Source organism: Podarcis raffonei, chromosome 13 (assembly GCF_027172205.1).
Source record: "Podarcis raffonei isolate rPodRaf1 chromosome 13, rPodRaf1.pri, whole genome shotgun sequence".
Classification (NCBI taxonomy): domain Eukaryota; kingdom Metazoa; phylum Chordata; class Lepidosauria; order Squamata; family Lacertidae; genus Podarcis; species Podarcis raffonei.
The window spans coordinates 24,547,361-24,567,906 of NC_070614.1; the positions used below are offsets into that span (position 1 = coordinate 24,547,361).

Here is a 20,546-nt window from a genome sequence, read left to right on the forward strand (position 1 = left end):
CTATCTACATATCTTGGTGTTCTGCACCTTAGCCTCTCCTTAGGAGACAACAAAATGTGAGAGCTGGTGGCAGTGCAGTGCCACAGCATAGGGCCTGGATGTGGGGAATCCAAAGTTCACATCCTTAGTCAGCTGCTATGAAGCTTGCTGGGTTCCCTTATGTAAACTGCTATGTGCACAGTCAGTGTAGCACAGGACAGCATAAGTACAATTGAGGCATCTGATCAAGGCCTGTATTTAAAATGAGCTTAAAGATATATTTGCAAATGTTTTTATGCCACGCAGAAGATCAGCTGGCTAAGGACTTTGGCAGATGTTTATCCTCCTGGACAAGGGCCCCCCTGATTTATAGCAGGAGCCAAAATTCTCAAAGTTGTAAAAGGGAATTATAGGCTGGGAGCAAAAAGGTTACAGTGACCCCACATATCACAGAATACAATCAAGCTGCAAAAGCACTAATTAAGAGTTGGTAAATAGTAGGATTTATTGTTTAACAAAATATAATACCATGTGCCTCCCATTAGAGGCTTTAGCCACATTTTCCTAAGGTTAAAGGGCAAGAGCTAATGGGAAAAGCAGCTGGCCAGGAAAGGGGGGTGTAAATTGAAGAGTTTTACTTTAAAAAGCTATCTATGTTAATGTATGAGATTTGTTGGCTTAAATGTAATGATGCAAAGGATTTAGAAAGTAAGAAATGTTAGATTCTTATGTTAGATTCTTATTTCATTGATGGTGTGTGAGAATGTGAAGCCAAGATCTCTGTTTAAGACAAAATGTAAGACAGAATGAGCATCTGTTTTAGCCATCTATTTTGGAATGGAGGGGCAACAAGGTCAAAAGATGATCTGGTAATTAAGGTGCCTTGTCAAGGCAAATGTAAGATATATGGCTACTTGTTTGCCATTTATGGATAGAAGGAAATATAGCTCTTTGTCTCCCATAAAAGGTAATAGGAAATGGGTGTATCTTTTATGATTGGTTCTAGCAAACAGCCAATAGGAATTTCAACCAGGCTGATTGGACAGAGGCAGCCAAAGGAGGAGCAAGGGGGCTGGGTTGAGGAAATATAAGTGCTGGCCATCAGGGCAGAGCTTTGGTAACCATATACCACTGTGCCTATCATTTATTTGTCTGACAAATAAATTATTATTTTAAGTTCTCTATTGCTGCGTTGAATTATTTCATTCTAGCTAAGCGTTAACCACAAGCAGGGTGCTACACAATATAGCAAGCACCTACCTACTGCACATCTGGCTCCAGGTCTGCATCCCAGCTCCACAATGGATATCAGAGAGAATGAACTGCTGCTGTCAACAAACCCTAGCATGGGTCAGTCCTCTGGCCACCACAATGGTGAGAACAACCCTACTGGGGAATATTTCAACACAGTCTCATTTGATTTTAAATCTGGACAAAACACCCCAGGCACCATGTTCAAAGCAAAGAACTTCAGAATCAATGTTTCTGCTGTACATCTCAGCAGAATGATGCACCTCACTTATGGCTGGCATCTGACCAAAGACCCACACACACTTTGGAATGGTAACTAAAGTCAGAGGAAGTTATGCTATTTGCAGAAATTACTGCCTCTAGGTCCTTGAAGTTTTACAGAACTCCATGCCAACTCTCCCACTCCCCCACAGAAAATGTAACTACTGTACAAGTCGTAACTGCTGAATACTTGTGACCTTTTCTTTATAAATATTCTGGTATGTAGGACTGAGTAGCTCCAAGTATGCACTCTTCTCCTGCACCCTCTCACAAGGAAAAAATACTTTCCAAAACATAACTAAGACGGAAGAGCTTCTGATCATGTATAGAGTGCTTTTCCTTTGTGCATCCAATGCAGGCATAGCCAAACTCTGGCCCTCCAGATTTTTGGGACTACAATTCACATCATCCCTAGCTAACAGGACCAGTGGTCAGGGATGATGGGAATTGTAGTCCCAAACATCTGGAGGGCCGGAGTTTGCCTATGCCTGATTCAATGCCTCCTCAACTATCTAGTGCCCTGAAATCTGGTGCCCTGCATGGGGATGGCAATGATGAGGCCTGAGGGAATCATATGATGTGCAGTCATTTGACAGGAGAGAAATTTGAGCTTTCATTTGGGCTTGCTGGTTTGCTTACATGGCATCTGGCTTTTTCAAAAAGAAATGGAATAAATTTGGTGCTCTCAAGTATTGAGATTTCTGAGATCGACTACAGTTCCAATTATGCTACAGATGTTGCGTCTACAGAATCTATGTACTCTAGACGTAATCCAGAATAAATTTCCAACAACTCTTATGTTTACCAGGCAGTGTACCAGCTGCTGTACTGAGAATGGAGGCAGGCCTGGCATTCATTCCTTATTGGCTGCAGTTACAGAAATTGCCAGATAATTACCCCCTCCCTCAAATTCTCAGTGGAACGTTTACTTGCTTGAAGTTGACATAAACAGCTTTCATATGCTGCAGTTGCCAGCATTTCAAGAACTCCAACTGCATGAATTTTGGAGTACGATTGTCTCCTGAGGTGTAGAAAACTGTGGACTAAAGTGCTAAGAAAATAAAATCCTTCTGTTAAATGCCCCTGTTTAAAACTGAGAACCATTCAAACTATTTGCTTTGCCAAATGGTATTATCTGCTTGCATAAAATCATTCAGTAAAGGTAGTTTCATATTAGGCAGTTTTCTGTTCTCATGCAATTGTGTTTTCAAGCAGTGGCACATCTTGATAGAAGATTCTCAAGCCTTAATCAATCAGCAGTTATGTGTACATGGCCTAACTACAGTTTAGGTGAACATTGTTGCATATATCCTTTGTGAACAGAGAATACCGCCTAATATAGAGTACGGTAAGTTTATTGATCCATCTAGCTCAATATTGTTTGCACTAATTGGCAGGGACAGCCCTACCTGAAAATGCCAGGGACCGACTCTAGAACCTTCTGAATGCGAAACATGCGCTCTATCCCTGAATTATTATCCTTCCACATTTTTATCCATTACTGGATAAAATCATGCAGGTAGATCATTAAAAAGTACACCTAGATTAACAGCTTTAAAAAAAGTTGTTTTTGGTATCAGAACTAGACAAATAAGTTACCTATAAGTTGGCATTATTTGAGTAGCCGGGCCTTGAGATGTGGAGACCCAGAAACAGTGGAACAAACCCCCACCACCACCATTTTTTTTCAGACTGTCACATCTCTTGCGATACGAATGTGAACAAGGTCACTGAATATAAGCTGATCATTTTGCTGCTCTTTGGCAAATCTGTTAATATTTCTAACAATGATGCCTTGTTTTCTTGAACCACAAAATAACGCATGAATATTTTTAGGAAGGTTATTTATATATCTCTGTTGCTAGTTGTCTAATTCAAGCTTTTCTTTTTAATGACCTATGGCTGTATACAAATAAAGATTGCCTGACTGGCATGACATTGGAAGCAAACAGAAAAGCATGCGTACAAACACACCAACATTTTGCAAGGTGCATTTGGCAAAACTTCCTGGATTATTCTTATTAAGGGGTGGAGATGTGGGAAGCAGCATAGTCTGCATGCCTTTGTTTTTTCCATCACAATGCTTTCATCAAGCATGCAGAGGAATACATTAGAAATTCAGTCGCTATCCTCGTGTACCCAGATAACTCAGCAGCATTCGCCAACCTCCTGACCACAGCTCATGGGTACTTTAGTTGCATTTGCAAGCAGGCAGTCTCAAATTCAGTCCTCCAATTAAAACCTGCCTGAGCCAGGAGAGCTGCTTCCATACCCAAGAGCATTCTTAACTATGCAGGAGATTTGCTGGCAGTCAGTCGACCAGCATCCCCCACCCTCAAGTGAACAATTTCATTTTTATCACGTTATCCCACACATCGTTCATAAAGTGGAAACAATGGCCCCTCCTGTTTGTTTGGGGTTTTTTTTGCCATATGTTGAAAATAGCTGACCATTTTATAGAAAAATATTTCCCAAGGCACGCCTGAGCAGAGGAAAAACAAATGTTTCCAGTGTTTGAGGGTGATGAGTCAGTTTTGCATGAAAAGTCTCTATTTCAAGCAGGAGCAAAGCAAGGGCATTTGCCCGTATTACTCATATGACATCTGTTTCAGAAATGCTCCAAAACGGTTAAAGTTTTGTGCTGTTTTGGACGTGAGCCACTATATGAAGAAGATGTATGGACTTTAAAATGTTTGTCAAAGTACAGAATGTTTACAAAAAGCTCTAGAAGTCTCATTGATGATTAGAAGGCTGCAGTATTTTTACAAAAAAACACACACCACAAAACACTGTTGGATGAGAACTTTAGATGTTTATGCCTTAATGTGCACGCATTACAAAAATAAATAAATCTTCCCTCTCCAAAGGTTATAGTGTAGTAAGTATACAACTAGGTCTGGAGAGAATTGGGTTTAAAGTCTGCTAAACCCCAAAGCTCATTGAGTAATCTTGACCTCGTAATACTTTCAACCTAACCTATTTCACAGGTTTGGGGAGAAACACACACACAGTGCACATTATTGCCATAAACTCCTCTGGGAAGCAGCTGGATAAAAATCTAAGATACAAAAAAAACATTTAAAGCTTTTCCTTGACAGAAACTCTATACTGTACTCTTTACAGGTACATGACAGGCAGAAATTCAACCTATAAAACTTTGCTCACGAGGAAGGGCTGGAGAGGCTGCACTTACTAATTTCTCCTCATTATATTGCTGTTAGGCACAGTGCCCCCAATGAACAAAAGTAATCATGAGGACAAAAAGAGTAATAAAAATAAATTCTACTAACGGCACAAATAAGTCCTTTTGCCTACAGGTCTTCAGGCATCTCCAAATGCACAGAAAATTAAGGGATCTTTTGTTCCTTTCTGTATCGCATTCCGTCTCTGTGGACTTCCCTCACTTTTACAGCTTCCATAGTTTCTCCTGGGGGGATTTCTGTCCTGCACCTTAACAAGGCCTATGTTACCCAATTCCCCATAGGAAAGAAGAGATTTCATGAAGGAGACGAACCAGATGATTGTGCAATAGCTTTGCATCTGAGCCATGCTATATAAATATTATTTCAGGCTGGGGGCCTGTATGGACTCACCAGGAGAAGGACATGGTGGCAAAATGGGGTGGGGTGGGGGTGGAATTATAACCTGAACTGTACAGCATCAAGGTAAAGGTAAAGGGAGCCCTGACCATTAGGTCCAGTCGTGACCGACTTTGGGGTTGCAGCGCTCATCTCGCTTTATTGGCCGAGGGAGCCGGGGTACAGCTTCCGAGTCATGTGGCCAGCATGACTAAGCCGCTTCTGGCGAACCAGAGCAGCACACAGAAACACCGTTTATCTTCCCGCCGGAGCGGTACCTATTTATCTACTTGCACTTTGACGTGCTTTCGAACTGCTAGGTTGGCAGGAGCTGGGACTGAGCAATGGGAGCTCACCCCGTTGAGGGGATTCGAACCGCCAACCTTCTGATCGGCAAGTCCTAGGCTCTGTGGTTTAACCCACAGCGCCACCCCCATCTCCTAGAGCATCAAGAGACGGAGTTAAACTTATAATTAGGAAGATACTTGCTGCAGCAGACCAAACGCTTTATCATGTTTATTGCTCTCTTCGCTTATCGTAAAACTACCAATACAGTGGTACCTTGGTTCTAGAACTTAATCCGTTACGGGAGTCGGTTCGATTCCCGAAACCGTTTGAAAACCAAGGCGCGACTTCCGATTGGCTGCAGGAGCTTCCTGCACTCAAGCGGATGTTCAGCTTCCGAAAAACATTTGCAAACTGGAACACTTAATTCTGGGTTTGCGGTGTTGGGGAGCCGATTTGTTCGACAACTAAGCCATTCGGGAACCAAGGAACCACTGTAGACCTATGGGCACGGCTGACTCAATACATTTTGGCACCCAAGGCAGATCCCAAAATTCCCTGCCAAGGAAGGAGTGAGGGAAGAAGGGCCATATAAAGAAGAAGGGCAGGAAGGAGGGGGGGAGAAAGATCAACAGTGGGATCTGCTGCTCCAGTGAATCCTGCTGCATAACGTGGTCACCTTGCCTTACCTCATGAGTGGGCCGGCCCTGCCTATGGGAAATCCACAAGAATATGAATTCTTCCCATTAACTGGTGTTTAGTGGAACACTGCCTCCAATTCTGGGAGCAATATAGCCATCATGACTAGTAGGCAATGTATAGCCTTAGCTTGTCCAGTCCCCCCTTTAAAACCACCCAAGTCAGCAGCAATCACTATACCTTGCGGTCAAGAAGTGTGCTTTTCTCTGTCCCGAAGCTCCCACCGCTCCGTTTCATTGGATTCTGTGGCTAAAACTCTACATTCTAGTATGAGATTTTCTCCCTGAACACTTTCTCCACAGCATAAGCCACCCTTCTAATCTGCTATTTTCTAAACCGAAAAACCTCCAGAACATTGTAGCTTTTCCTCACAGGGAAATTACTCCAGATCTCCCTAAACACTGTGGCAGTCGTTTTCCTGTGCCCTCTCCTTTTCCCCCCACCTCAGAGCCCCAGTGCGATTTACAATAATGCACATGTTTTTGGGACTTGCCTACTTTTCTTTATGCTATAAAGAACTTAGTAGGACAGCAATGTTTAGTGAATTGGCCACTTAGTTAATGCAAACAAACAAACAAACAAACAAACAAAAAGCTTGGATCTCCAATTCATCAGCTGAAACTCAGTACAACTAATCTCTTATCAGGTAACAGCCCTGATAATTATGAATCAATGATAATCATAGGATTGTAAAGTTGGGAAGGACACTGCAAGTCTAACTCCCTGCAATGCAGGAATCTCAACTAGAACATACATGACAGACAGCCATCCGACCTCTGCTTTAAAACCTTCCATGAAGGAAGGAAGGAAGGAGTGTGTCCACCATCTCTCGTGGGAGTCTGTTCCACTGTCGAACAGCTCTTATTCTCAGAAAGCACGTCCTGATGCTGACTCGGAATCTCCTTTCTTGTAACTTGAATCCATTTGTGTTCTTCCAGGCACACACCCTTCGAGATACATCAGTCACTGGAGCGGGGGGGGGGGAGATACCATTTTCTGAGGCGAACCCTTTCAACCGCCACGATCACAAAAAACCCAGGGCGTGACGTCACCGGCCATGGCACGCCGCCGCCGCCGCGACTTACGAAAGCGGTCGCCAAAATGGCGGCCACTTAAGGCAGGCAATCCAGCGAACCTTGCCCGAACGCACCACGCCGGCGCGGTCCCTGTTGCTGAGCAACGCCACCCGGCCGGGCGGAAGAAGGGAAGGCGGGCGCCGCGCACCTACGCAGTGGCGTCATCAGCGGAAGCTGGTGGGGGGTGGGTTGGTTGCCGCTTTGTCGGAGCAGGTGCTGCGGCTTGTTTTTGGTGCGGCGTTTAAAGGTCTGCGGCGGCGAAGCCCTTTTCAAGGTGCGGGGGGGGGAGGGGAGGCGGTGGGGCAGGGGGCGTTGAAAGGCGGTTAATACGGGGAAGCAGCGCAATGCGTCATGGGAGAGCGCGGGGCCTAGTGGAGGAGGGGAAGGGTCTGCTCTGTCCTCTGCGGTTGTGGGAGTGGGGCGCGTGATACTCCGCTTAGGGCCCGTGAGGGGAGACAAGGGGCAGCCTGGCTGCGTCGGTGGGTCAATTTAGGAGGGTAGGTCGCCTAATCCAAGGTCCCCTGGTGGGAGGGGGAAGCAGAAGGTATTATATTTGAATGTGTGGGAGTGTCATTGGGTTTCAGGGGCGCCCCAGGGGGCGAGCTGGTTTCTTCCATGGGTGCCTTTTGAAAGGAGGAGGAGAAGGAGAGAGATCTCTCCAGAACCTGTGGGGACGTTTAAGAGTGTGGGGAGGAAGCCGGTTTCATGCTGGGAGTGATACCTGGGGCGTTGCCTTCTTGTGGGCAGGCGGCGCTGGATGGATAAGATGATGGGATGGTGATGGAGGAGCCACTTGCTAAGCCATTTGTTTCTGAGAAGTAGATGTCTCCTGCTGTTTGTCATCTGTTCCCTCTTTGGGGAGGGATGGGGGTTGCTGTTCATGTTGTAATGTGGAGTGACAGCAGCTTCCTGCCTTTGTGTTAGGTATAAGAAGATGGAAGGCACATTCCTGCTTGCCAAGGGGGTGAAATAAAGAGAAATTGCCCCAGTTTTGATGGGGTTGAGTGAACATGGGCTCTGGCACAGAGCGAGTAGATGCATTAAAGTCAGTTACAAGAATGTAACTCCTCCTTCATGGAGAGTTCTGCAAAGGGGAAGGAATGTACTTCACTTAAAAAACAACAACCGAGGTGGGGGAGCTCAAGAGACAATAAATTGAAATGGGGATTCTAGTCTTAAGGATTCTTTAGATGCCTGTCATCCAGCACTTATTAACTTTATTAATGCATTAATGCTATCCTTCTGAAGTGAAAGCATATGATCGAGCATGACATTTGATTCGGTTGCTGCACCTTAGCTTGTATAAAATAATAATTGCAACTTTTCTTGGAGTTGGGCCTTACAAATTTGTCAGGCATTTGGGCAGATAAGCTCAAAGTTCAGTCATACTGCTGCTGTGGTGCCCTTGCAATGCCCCCATCTCTTGTTGAGTGGCTTATTGGAGTAAGATGCCAGAGTTAATTTGTAGTTTATTTTTTGGAAAGGCTCCTAGTCTCAGTAATTGTTAGCATTCAGCATGGATAATGTCTGTTGCTTTTTAACTCTTGCTGCTCAGCCATCAGTGAGCAGTTAATGTCCATTCGTTATTTTCATTGAATTAATTATGTCAGAGCTTTCAAAACTTTTCATGTTGGTGACACACTTTTTAGACATGCATCATTTCACAACACAGTAACTCAGTTTTACTAGCAAACTGGAGATTAAACTAACCCCTTTCCAGCCCTGGTTGGAGTGTGGGGACCGTTTGCGCAACACACCTACACAGCAACACACCTACACACCCGACACACAGTTTGGAAAGCTCTGATCTATACTATATTATAGCAAGCTATATTTTCACATGTATTTCCCAAGTACCTCTCTCTTTTGACCACTCATCAAAAACCAAGTGGACAGTAGCAACACCATCCCAATCATTGATGCATTAAATGCTTGCAGCATCAGTAGCAAGCAAGACAAAAGTATGGACTGGATAAATCTCTACAGTGTTTTGCCTCAACTGAAAAAGACTTTCCAAGCAGAACAAAAAATGATTCACTTTTTTAAAAAAATCTGCATTTATATGTTAATAAGTTGAAATATTTCTGGACTCTGATTAGGCCCATATCATTCTGATGTGGCCTTTCTTATGTCTCAAGCCTGACATTAGTGGCTCACTTTGTTTTATCAGCATGACTGAGGAGACTGCAAAACCAACCAGACTTTACTTTCACTGGATAATCCCTGTGGACTATGACATCCGGATGTTCTCCCATCCCTTAGTGAAAATAAGCTCTGAATCCCTATGCGACCAGCTAAATCTGCTGCAGTGCTATGTAACAGTTTTCCCTGGAGATGGCTGTCAGCTGATAGGCTGCTGCTTGTGTTTCTGGGGCAGCAGCTTGCAGAGGTGCCACATGATGGGCAGCTGGTCATGAAGCATTAGCTGGAACTGAGAGGTGAAATTCAGAGGCAACAGCATTCTTTGAGTGCTGCATAGTAGGGGTTAGTTGTGCGTGGCACATAAAAATGTGGAACCATGGAATAGGCTTTCCTTTTTTACAATCCTTAAATAATATTTTCAGAATTTTTATGCCCTTATTCAGTTTGAGGTGTTCCAGTCCTAGTTTTCAATCTCCGTGAGAGAGATATAAATTAATCTACAATATATGCCTTCCATGTACCCCAAAAGGTAGATAACAGAATTGATACCTTTCTGGTGAGTCTTACATTTATCCTCCTTTTTCTTTCTCTTAAAGGCAAAAGGATTCTCACCCTAGTTTGCCCGGCTCTTCTCTCTCACTATGGGGGAGCTCTTCCGGAGTGAAGAAATGACTCTTGCGCAACTTTTCCTTCAGTCTGAAGCAGCCTATTGCTGTGTCAGTGAACTGGGAGAACTTGGGAAGGTCCAGTTTCGAGATGTATGTATCTGGCCCTGTTGGTCCACACAATTTATTGTGTTGTTGTTTGTGACAACTGTTACCTATGCTCAAGGATTCCCCCACCCCCATACTAGGATATAACTGAAGCATCTTTAGATTCTGTGAAGGTATTAACAATCAATGTTGCTGCCTTTTGTTGTGAATGATTGTTCCGTGCCCTACAATGATCAAGTACTCAATTTCATGCTTGCCTCCATCATAAGGTCCTAGTACAGGTTACAGCAATTTAAAAATAAAATATTAGAAACAGTGTGAAACAAATTACAATCACAAGAATAGAATGGGTCCTGAAAAGATATCTCAAATGTCAAAAGCCAGGCGAAAGAGGTACGTCTGCAGCATACAACAGAAATCGTACAGTGAAGGTGCCAGATGTACCACTGTAGATAGATAGTTTTATAACAAAGGGGCTGCTGCAGAGAATGCTTTCTCCTGGGCTTCCACTGCTCTCTGAACTTCTAAGGGTGGTGGAACTAACAAATGGGCTCTTTATAGATCTTTTATTGATCAGGTAGCAATCCTTTGCATTTTCTCTTTGAACAGTTAAAATGTTCATGAGCTTTCTGTGACATCACACCAATATAGTTTATGGTACAGAAGGGTTTGGAGATGAGCAACAACTGGTTTTCAGTCACTGCACACATGTAATAGAAATTATGTTTTGTTCTTATTGACAGCTAAACCCTGATGTGAATGTGTTCCAGCGTAAATTTGTCAATGAAGTCCGGAGGTGTGAAGAGATGGACAGGAAACTTAGTATGTCATTGCTTTCTCTTGCATGTGCATAGGCCAGGCATAGGCAAACATTGCTCTCCAGATGGTTTGGGACTACAATTCCCATCATTCCTGACCACTGTTCCTGTTAGCTAGGGATGATGGGAGTTGTAGTCCCAAAACATCTGGAGGGCTGAGTTTGCCTATGCCTGACATAGGCTGATGGGGCTAAATCAGTCTGGGATCCTTTAAACCTCGTCCCAGATTTCTGTGGCTATGCTAAATAATCTGCATATTGTACATTGTTGCAGAAATTAGAACAGGATCCAAATCACGAGAATATGATATACAACGTGACATGATAGTTAGCAGCATAACAGATAAAATAGAAGGAAAATAGATTCCAATAGCAGCTAGCAAAAGTATAAGATGTCCTTGTTGTGTGGAAATGAACCCATAAGGTCAAAATTCCTTCGTATAAGTCTGGGGAGAGTGACATGTGATTATTTAGTCCTCATGCAATTGTTATTTATTAAGGCATGCTGCATCCATTCTACTATCATGGAATCAGAACAAAATATGTGGTAGTAATCTACTTTCTTTGACCTGTGGTTTTTAAACTATCATTTTGTAGATTATTTAAATGAGAAGAGATGTTCATAGTGGAGGTGTTTGTGTGGTCTGGTGGAATGGGGCATCAGATGATCAGTTGCACAGGGGAGGTATGCAGATCCGTGAGGCCTTCTCTCACGTATATGATATTACATACTCTTCTTAAATCATCCCCTCATTACAGTTCTCCCCCTTTTTAGGGTTTGTGGAAAAGGAGATTAAGAAGGCCAACATTCCCATCACAGACACCGGCGAGAATCCAGAGGTGCCATTCCCCCGAGACATGATTGATTTGGAGGTAAATAACACTGTGGCTTGTAAAATCATAGCACCTTGGGGTTTTGCAAGGCTTATTTCTCTTGATACAGGGCTGTGAAAAGTGAATATTGAGTGGGAAAATCTGATTGCAGAGGAAATAGCTAGAACTGGATGCTGAATAGAGTTTTACAGAAAAGTCTGGGGGAATACCCTGACATATTTTCCTGGTTTGTTAACCATGGTTCAGCCAGAGTTCCTTAGTCCAGACATTAACAAAGAACACTGGTTTAATACTAGCCACGGTCTTTGTTCTGAAGGTGGTGCACAATAGGGGATGAGGGAATAAAGTGTTTTGCTCCAGCACTTGTTCATGACTTCATAAGCAATCATCCAAACAGCCTTGATGGGAGCCCAGCTTTTATAGGTCTCTAGTTTTCCAATAAAGGGAATCATAAATGCATCAGCCAATGACAGTTTAGTTACTGATTTATATAATTTGTTCAAGGGCATCTCTGGCTGTAAAAGGTAAAAATAATAGTTCTTTAATGTAGAAGATTATCTCTATTCTAGCATAGGATTTGAATTTGGCTATAGAGAGATTAAAGGAACTGACAGTTCATACATCGAGGAAAAGATGCGTCTACTACAGCATGTTGACAGCTAATAATCAACTCACTTTCTCCTTACTTCTCTTTTTTTCTGCAGGCAAACTTTGAGAAGATTGAAAATGAGCTCAAAGAGATTAATACCAACCAGGAAGCCCTGAAAAGGAACTTCCTGGAGCTGACGGAATTAAAATTTATACTGCGCAAAACTCAGCAGTTTTTTGATGAGGTCAGAATATCGGATGTTTTTGCTTCTTATGCAGCTGGGCCAGCTCATCACAACCTTCCACTTTTGTTCTTGAGAACGCTTGTTTAAGTTGCAGTTTTGGGCAGCAGTGCCTCCCCTTAATTTCGAGAAACTTCTACAAGTTGTTTTCCATCATTCATGCAAACATACGAGCTAGCCACCCCATGGCTTACATTATGTGCAATTGCTAAGTGTTCATGTCTAGGTAAAATATTCCTCTGACACTTGTCAGAAGGGTGTATAAACCTTTGATCATGTAGAGCCCCCGAAAGATTCCTGGGGGCATGATGGAAAAGGGCTTGGAAAGCAGAGCACCTATCCAGATTTCCAGTTGCTAGGATCAATGTTTCAGTAATAAGGAAAACTGAATGCTAGGATATTTCCAGCCTCATTTCTGCTAGCTAGACAAGAAAGAAAAGTATGGATGCACAGTGATCTGTCTCCCTCTTTTGAATAGCACAATGTTAGAACAGGTCAACAAGAGCTTTGCACAATCTGAGCCTTACCTAGGTGTCAGGCTGGGAGTCTCTGATGTGTTTCAGACTTGCTGCTCATGCCCTTCAGATTTCTAGGCATCTGGACAGCCAGTTGGCTAGGATTTTTCTAGTCCTGTTAGTCATTTAGGAAGGGTAGTAGAGAAAGTGGCAGAAGTTAAAAAATCTGGATCAGCAACTATTTTTGACACATCATTAAATGAATGTCACTAGCAAATCCAAACAAATGCTTTAGAAAAGTCTGTTCTTCCAGGTGGTGATATTATGGCACTGAACACGTTTAGATTTATGTTCCCAAGACTGTAGAGTTATTGACTCAGTTAAGAGGCTTTTTGCAACCATGATATGTCATGTTCAACTTGGATAGTTGGAGCCCTGGTAAAGGCCTGAAACCTGTGGTCCAGTAGTGCTACCCTCCCTCTAATTCAACACTCAGAGAAAAATGGATTTGTTAGGTAAACAAAATGGGACCTTGCTTTCCTTCTTTGAAAAATGACACGTTTTTTGCTGCCTCTGCTCTTGCTTTGTGGATGATAATGTGGGTGCTTGGGGAATATGATCAATAATGGGTCTAAGCTCCTTGTCTTCAAATGTTGAATAACAGTTTGTAAGCTGTGGTCAGTTGGGGTGGTGCCTCCTGGACACACACACACACACACACACACACACATATGAGTTGTGCTTTGGGTTTTGCAGCTGCCATCTAAGTGTGGAATTTGGTATTGAATGTGACATTCAGCATCCTGAGAATCTTGGCTCGTGTATATTTTAAACTGAGTGTCTGCCTGTTAAGGGTGCCAAGGTAGGATTGAAGGCAGTGTCTGGTGAAATCTCAGAATGTTGAGAGTAAATTGCACAGGATAAGCAAATATATAAGCAAAAATTTGCTTTCTGCTCAGGAGCATCGATGGCCATAACCTAGCTTAATTACAAATGTGGCCTCTGGTAAAAATTAATTGCTGACCACGGTGATAGGGCCTTTCTAACGTTTCTGATATGATCCTTTGCTGTTAACCATCCACCTAGCACTAAGGCAGGGGGGCTGCATGGACAGCTTTTTCCGTCTGAGGTGCAATGCTCAAATGGTTCTCAAGAAATACTTGAAGCAGCTGGAGCACTTAGAAACGTGACAGCTAGGATTAAGTGGATATATGCTCAACTTCCGCCTTTGAAATAAAAATGAAGTTCCTGACCCTTCACAGTTGTGGAAAAACACTTGAACATGTAGTGTTTGGGGAAGCATCCAATCTTGGTGCAACAAGTGCTGGTTAATTTTACTTTGGCTCGGCAACCTGCATCTATGTGTGTAAATGTTGAGCTTTGTGTGTTGTTTGATGGCCAACTTAAGTATCATACCTGCTGAAGAGCAACCTTATATTGGACTGCACAACACCAGCTACCTGACATTGAGTTTAGGTAAGTTATGTGATGATTTTGATTTTTGCCCTTTACCACAGCTGAGCTTCTTTTGCAGTGCATTGTCCAGCAAATGTTTTTTCCAAGTTTTCCCACTTGGGCATTCTGGAGTTGCAGTTCTTCCAAGTGCTTACTTGTACTAAATACATAGCGTAAATGTGAACATTTACAGCAGGATCACATGATGGTGTGCTTCTTCATATAAAAGAACAATCCCTTCTAAGCAGCATGCCTGTTTTCTGCATACAGGATATTTTGTGTGGTGGAACATCCCATCACTGGAACTCCACCTGTGGTCTGAAGTGGTACATTCCAGACACAGGTTTGGCCACGTCTTCTGCTGCTTAAGAGAGCTAGGCCTTCACAGCTTTTCAGCTTCAAAATCTAAACAGGGTATAATGAATGATAGTGCTTGCTGAATGGTGCAGTTGCCTCTACAAAGTCTCTTTTTAATGTTTTTAGGATTGGGGACCCATCTGAGCAACTGTTTAGACTAAGCAGGCCCTGGTGAATAGTATGTACTGTGTAACTTTCCACTGAAATGTAGTTTCCTCAGAGTCATGAGTTGCTTCATGTTTGTTCTTTGAAAGAGCTTCACATAAATAGATGATGGTCCTGTCAGTGATTCAAATTTAGGGAGCGGTTTTTAAGGTGGCACAACAGAGCTGTTGCTCAATCATCTTTTTTTTTTCTAAACCACTGAGAAACTTGCTGCTGCAGTTCAACATTTGAAGACTTTGTAAAACTTTGGGGGAGTTTGTGAAATATTCATAACTTGACAGCAAGAAATGGTTTGCAAGGCAAGTCTTTGATCTGTGGACCCTGAATTCAGTTGTGGGAGCTGCAGGAGGGAAGATGGGGCCCGACAATTAACGAATGGGACCACAATGCCAGCGTAGCCATTTCTTGCCAATGTAAAAGGACGCAATGGTTTTGATTCTGCTAAAATGGTGATTCTTTTCTCGGTCTTCATATTTTTGCTTTGTGAAGAACAGTAAGAGCTGGAGAAATATCTCTGGATCTATTAACCATAAGTGCCCCAGAGTAGACTGGAAGAAGACTGGAAAAGTAATGGTTAATGGCATGCAGTTTCCATCTCTTTCCTCTGGTTTCTTTCTTTTCTGTCATCATCTTCAGTCCTTAGTTCTCATTCTCCATCTGTCATCTGTTCCTCCTTTTGGTGGTCCCTGCTGCAGTTGTTGCGGACTGTGAAAACTGTATCTGTGTTTACTCTTGTCATTTGCTCAAGGGCTTGTGTGTGTGTGTGTGTGTGTGTGTGTGTGAGTGATGTTTTGTATATCCATTACAGAAAGACCTTGAGCTGCACACCCTGGACAACAGCTAAAGTATTTATAGAGTGCCTCTCATATTAAAAAAAAAATACTAAGGTGGTGTAAAAGTAATACGCAAGTACAATAAAACATAAAATGCCATAAAAAGGATGCTCTTGTAGGAAAGCTTTCTGATTGTGCATTTCTTCTTCAAGTTGTGGAATGGTTGCTGCTTGTTGGTATACGAGATGCTGATACAATTCAATCCTCTTTAGCAGGATCACTGGGTCTGAGCTTGGCCCTCCCAAACAACAAACGAAAGCTAAGACATTGTCATCAAGTTGATGGCAGAAGTGGCACAAGGTTTGAAGCAAGTCTCTACCTCCCTGCCCCTAGCTGACTTCCATTTTCCCTCCTTTGCACGGGGAGGCTCCCTATAACATAATTTGAGGACTTGTACAATAGAAATAAACATTTTTGTACTTGCAAATGCAGTTCAAGATCTTTCACTTTAAAAAACCCCCAGCCATTTGTGTTCTCCATGTACGTATGTTGGAGGAGCTGTGTTTTATAGAGTATGCTGGCATTTTATTTCCTGCTTTCTTTGTTGCATTCCTTGAACAGTCAGGCAGGGGACTTCAGCTTGGTGGTAGGCACAACAAGGGGAGATTTAGGAGGGAGCAAAGAGGCATTGAAAGCAAATTATCTTTTGTGAAACGGTATCATGAATAGGAGAGAGGAAAATGGAAGAATTAAGGCTGGTTCGCATGATACTTCTTTCTGCCAGGATATCATGTGAATCCTGCCTATGCATTTCTTACATGGGACTTACCTACACATCTGTTTTGCTACATGTAGAATGAAATAGATAGGGGAAGATATCACCCTAGTCTCTCACTCTAGACTCTTAATGGGCAGAGCCAAGGTGGATAGTACTTCCTCAGGCTGCCCACAGCTGTGACCCATTCAGCTGTCCTCTCCACAACCCAGTTCCAAGTGCATCAAGTTTGTTGAGTTTCCCAGGAGGTCCAAAGGATGGGGAACAGGGGGTCCCTCCACTCACTGCTCTTTCTTCACTCTCTGTCCTCTCCTCCTTGAAGTATTGTAACTGTGGATTGGATGGGGAACCTGTGGCCCTTCAGATGCTGTTGGACTCTCATCACCCCAAGTCAGCATGGTCAATGGGCATGGATGATGAGAGTTGTCATCCAATATCATCGGGAGAGGTCACAAGTTCAACATCCCTGCTATAGATCAGAGAAGGAATTGGAAGACCAGGGGAGCATATTTCAGCACGCTCCCACCTTATTACCCTGTTGCCGAAAGCTTGTGCTTTTTACAATTTCAGGGATATTTTAGAAGCCCCTTTGTATTCTGAATAGCAAATCAGTCTGCCTGTGCTGCTAGACTGTGGTCTGTTCTCATGGCCAGTTGCTTGGTCTGATACGTGTGTCTTTGGATTCTCATGCCCCTCATTTGCAGGAGCCCCTTGCATGCATGTTGAAAGGTGATGTCTTATTTTAAAGCTACATCTGCTTCTTTTCTCCAAGTGTTTTCTTTACCGTATGGGCTGTGTCAAGGTGCAAATGATTTTGACTGTTTTGTCATGTTAATGCTGCCTCAGGGTGTAGCATCAACATCCTTCCTGAGCTATATCATGAGCACTTGCGCAAGTTAAGTTTCCATTAAGTCTTAGCCAGCAGGTTACAGGGGGAAATGATTAAGTCGTGAATTCCAGCTAAAAAGATGTTTTAGAGGAAACAATTCATAAAAGAAATTAAATAATAAACAAATGTGTACAAATGTTCTAAGTCATGCATGCTTTGTTTGAAATAAAGCATGCTGGGGGAAAAGGGTGTCAAAATTCCCTTTTGTGGGGTTCACCCAAGGTGCAGAAGTAGCAGGTTATTTGCATTTGGAGGATATAAAATTATCTTGTTCCTCTTCAGATCTTTCTGCAAGGTCAATCTGGTCAAATAAATTGGGGCTGTGTATGTTCTGTACAAGCACAGAACTTGGTATAAGACAAGATTATGCTGTAACTTCAGAACCGGGCTTCTTGAACATATTGAAATAAAAAGAAATAATAAAAGCCCTTTTCTAGCCATTATGGCAGAGTATTCTTGGAAGTGTGTGGGCGAACCCTGCTGAAATCTCGGAAGCCAGTGAGGATTGCTAATGAGATTTCTATTATTTGTTGCTGGGTCCTCCATGTTCTTCGCCACGTACAGCTAGCAAAAGCAGAATAAATTGGACAGAGCAATCACATTTCATAATAAATCATTCATAATAGAATATTATGATGATTTGCCTAAGTTCTGATTCAGCTTGCAGAATTCTGGTTCAAATTTTTAGGCCCTGGTGTTGGGTATAAGCACCCTAAAATCCACATATTTCTTAAAGCAATCTTAAATCTTTTTTATTACTTTAAACTTTTGTATGTTTTAAAGTAGGGTTTAAATTTTTCTTGACTTTACTGTTTCATCTTTCGCAAACCACTTTGAGGTTTCTTTTTCCAATCAAGCAGTGTATACATTTTAGTAAGTAAGTAAGTAAGTAAGTAAGTAAGTCAAGCAAAGGTTTAGACCCCTCTGGTCGTGAAACTAGGCAGGAAAAATACATAGGAAATACCTGCTGAAATCACAGAAAATGGAATAGAGGCTGGGAGGCTTCCCAGGACTGAGATTCAGTGCCCTACATAACTCTTGCTATTCCCTGTTAGTAACAGAAGCAGAATAAATTACAAGTAGGTAGGCACTTTAGTTTGCTTAATCATAACCAATGACACCTAACTTTGTTTAGTGTAGAATATGGTTTACTTTATGGCAGAATTTTGATATTTTGTTATCTTCTCCCTAAGTTTCACAGTATACATAGCCCTGTGTATATAGCAGTGTTTCTCAAACTTGAGTCTCCAGTTGGACTACAATTCCCATCATCCCCAACCACTGGTCTAGCTAGGTAGGGTGATGGGAATTGTAGTCCAACAAGAGCTGGAGACCCAGGTTTGAGGAAGCTGGTATATATCATCCAGTTCTTGGCCAGACAACCTCTTGCCTTTCTTCCAACTTCTATGTACATGTTCGCTTCTCTCTATTGAGCCTGGAGCATCTTTGCTGAGGCTGATAGCTTGCACTAGAGTACAGAGCAGCTGCATGGTGGCATTTAAAGGGGGGGGACGACGACTCCTTTTTCAAAAGTCTTCAGCAGCTTGAATGAGGGATTGCCTGTTTCCCATCATATTTCTTTGGAGCTTAACTTGCAGTTTTTATGCCCAGCTTGGAAGGTCTGTGTTTCGCAAGCATCATGTCGCTCTCCCTCTGTTGGCTTTGTGGAGATGCCTTGCTCACCTTTTCTTCACATCCTCCTAGAGCCTTCTCTTCTTTCATTTTTTCCTCCTTTGGTATTTCTTTGCTTCTCTCCATCCATCTCCTGGTTCCTCATCCCCCTGCATGCCACTAACTAGTTTCATTAGATGTTAATTGATTTGTGAATTCAGGCTGAATTGCATCATCAGCAGATGGCGGATCCCGACCTGTTGGAGGAGTCTTCGTCTCTGCTGGAGCCGAGTGAACTGGGAAGAGGAACCCCGCTACGGTTAGGGTACGTGCAACTTTCACTTTTCAGCAGCGTCGGTTGTGTTCTGTAGGATCTCTTCTGCGCATCAGTCATGATTGGTTAAGGCCGTAGGACTTGGGTTTGCATTCTTCCATACTATTCTTGATTCCTTGGAGGAGAGCAAGCTATTTCTTGGTGTTCATATTATTTAGCTGAATCTGAATTAAGTTGCTCAGTATTAGATCTGATTGAACAGGATGCATCTCGTGCCAGATTGTTGACAGAAAAGCAGTTAATTGACAGCAGTTCCACTTTTATGTTTTTGGAAATGTAAAGAACCGAATAAATATTGGCCCCAGGCTGCGCAGATAATATAGAATTTCTGTAGCTTATCAGCTTTCACTCTTCCCTGTATCTCCTTGTAGTGCTGCTTTGATATTAGGATAGCCTTGACAGCTGCTATGGATGCCTTTTATGTGCACCAACAATTGATAAACAGAGTTCTAGATTTACACAATAGTGGATTTTGTTCAGATTCTGAAAGGCTGACATGGAAATAATGATTTTCAGTTAAAGATCTACTAAATTTGTCCTTCTCTTAGCATGCAAAATTCAGGCAAAATGACAATCCTATGTGTTTTTCTGTCTGCATGAATTTTGTTCAGCTTCCATTCTCATGTTTGATTTCATGTAGTATTGTACTTGATACTCACTTGTTTTATTTTCTGTGGTGCATCTTAGTTTTTTTATATAATTGCTTAATCATTTTTAAATGGACCATTTTAACAAATAGTGTCCTGCAGCAAATTTCCACCTCTTTGAGAATGTAACTTCTTTAGGTCTTATTTCTATAACATTTGCTAATTTTTGCCTCATCTCAGATTTTAATGCCAGTCACGCTTTGAACTAACTATCTAGAACCCATAATGGTTTGAGGTTCCGAACATACAGCAGGTATACTATGTGGTGTGTAGAGTGCTTGGCTGCTTTTGTTTTTCCTTTGTCTCAACACTCAGTGCCATAAGATTATGCCTCTCTCCTTGGTGTAGCAGTCTTTGGGAGTAGACTGTAACCTATAGCTGGTCAATTCAGACACCACATCGCATATCATGATTCACAAATCCACCTCAAAGCACGGTTCCCCATCCTGTTTTGCTGGTCAATTATGAAACAAGGGTTGCCAGTTTATATGTCATGCCAAACCATAGTTCTTCTTCCTTAGCCACAGTGTGTCAAGCCTTTCTATAGGCACAGCACAAAAGAGCAAAAGTGGCTTCATAATCATAATAATAATAATGCTCCCAACAGAATATTAAAAATA

The 20,546-nt window shown here is 42.5% G+C and overlaps 1 protein-coding gene across 10 annotated transcripts in view; it reads left to right on the forward strand.

Annotated features, from left to right (window-relative positions):
- The first annotated feature begins 7,251 nt into the window (after positions 1–7,251).
- ATP6V0A1 (ATPase H+ transporting V0 subunit a1) overlaps positions 7,252–20,546 on the forward strand; it is a 49,247-nt gene continuing 35,952 nt past the window's right edge. For 2 of the 10 annotated variants that reach the window (XM_053363406.1, XM_053363407.1), the window contains exons 1-6: positions 7,281–7,403; positions 9,868–10,029; positions 10,728–10,806; positions 11,577–11,674; positions 12,340–12,468; positions 19,167–19,270. In XM_053363406.1, coding sequence (XP_053219381.1) covers positions 9,913–10,029; positions 10,728–10,806; positions 11,577–11,674; positions 12,340–12,468; positions 19,167–19,270 — 527 coding nt within the window. In that variant the 5' untranslated portion in view covers positions 7,281–7,403; positions 9,868–9,912. Of the gene's footprint in view, positions 7,404–7,513; positions 7,627–7,649; positions 7,674–9,867; positions 10,030–10,727; positions 10,807–11,576; positions 11,675–12,339; positions 12,469–19,166; positions 19,271–20,546 lie in introns of those variants that run through there. The other 8 variants (XM_053363408.1, XM_053363409.1, XM_053363399.1 and 5 more) reach the window with 7 other exon arrangements.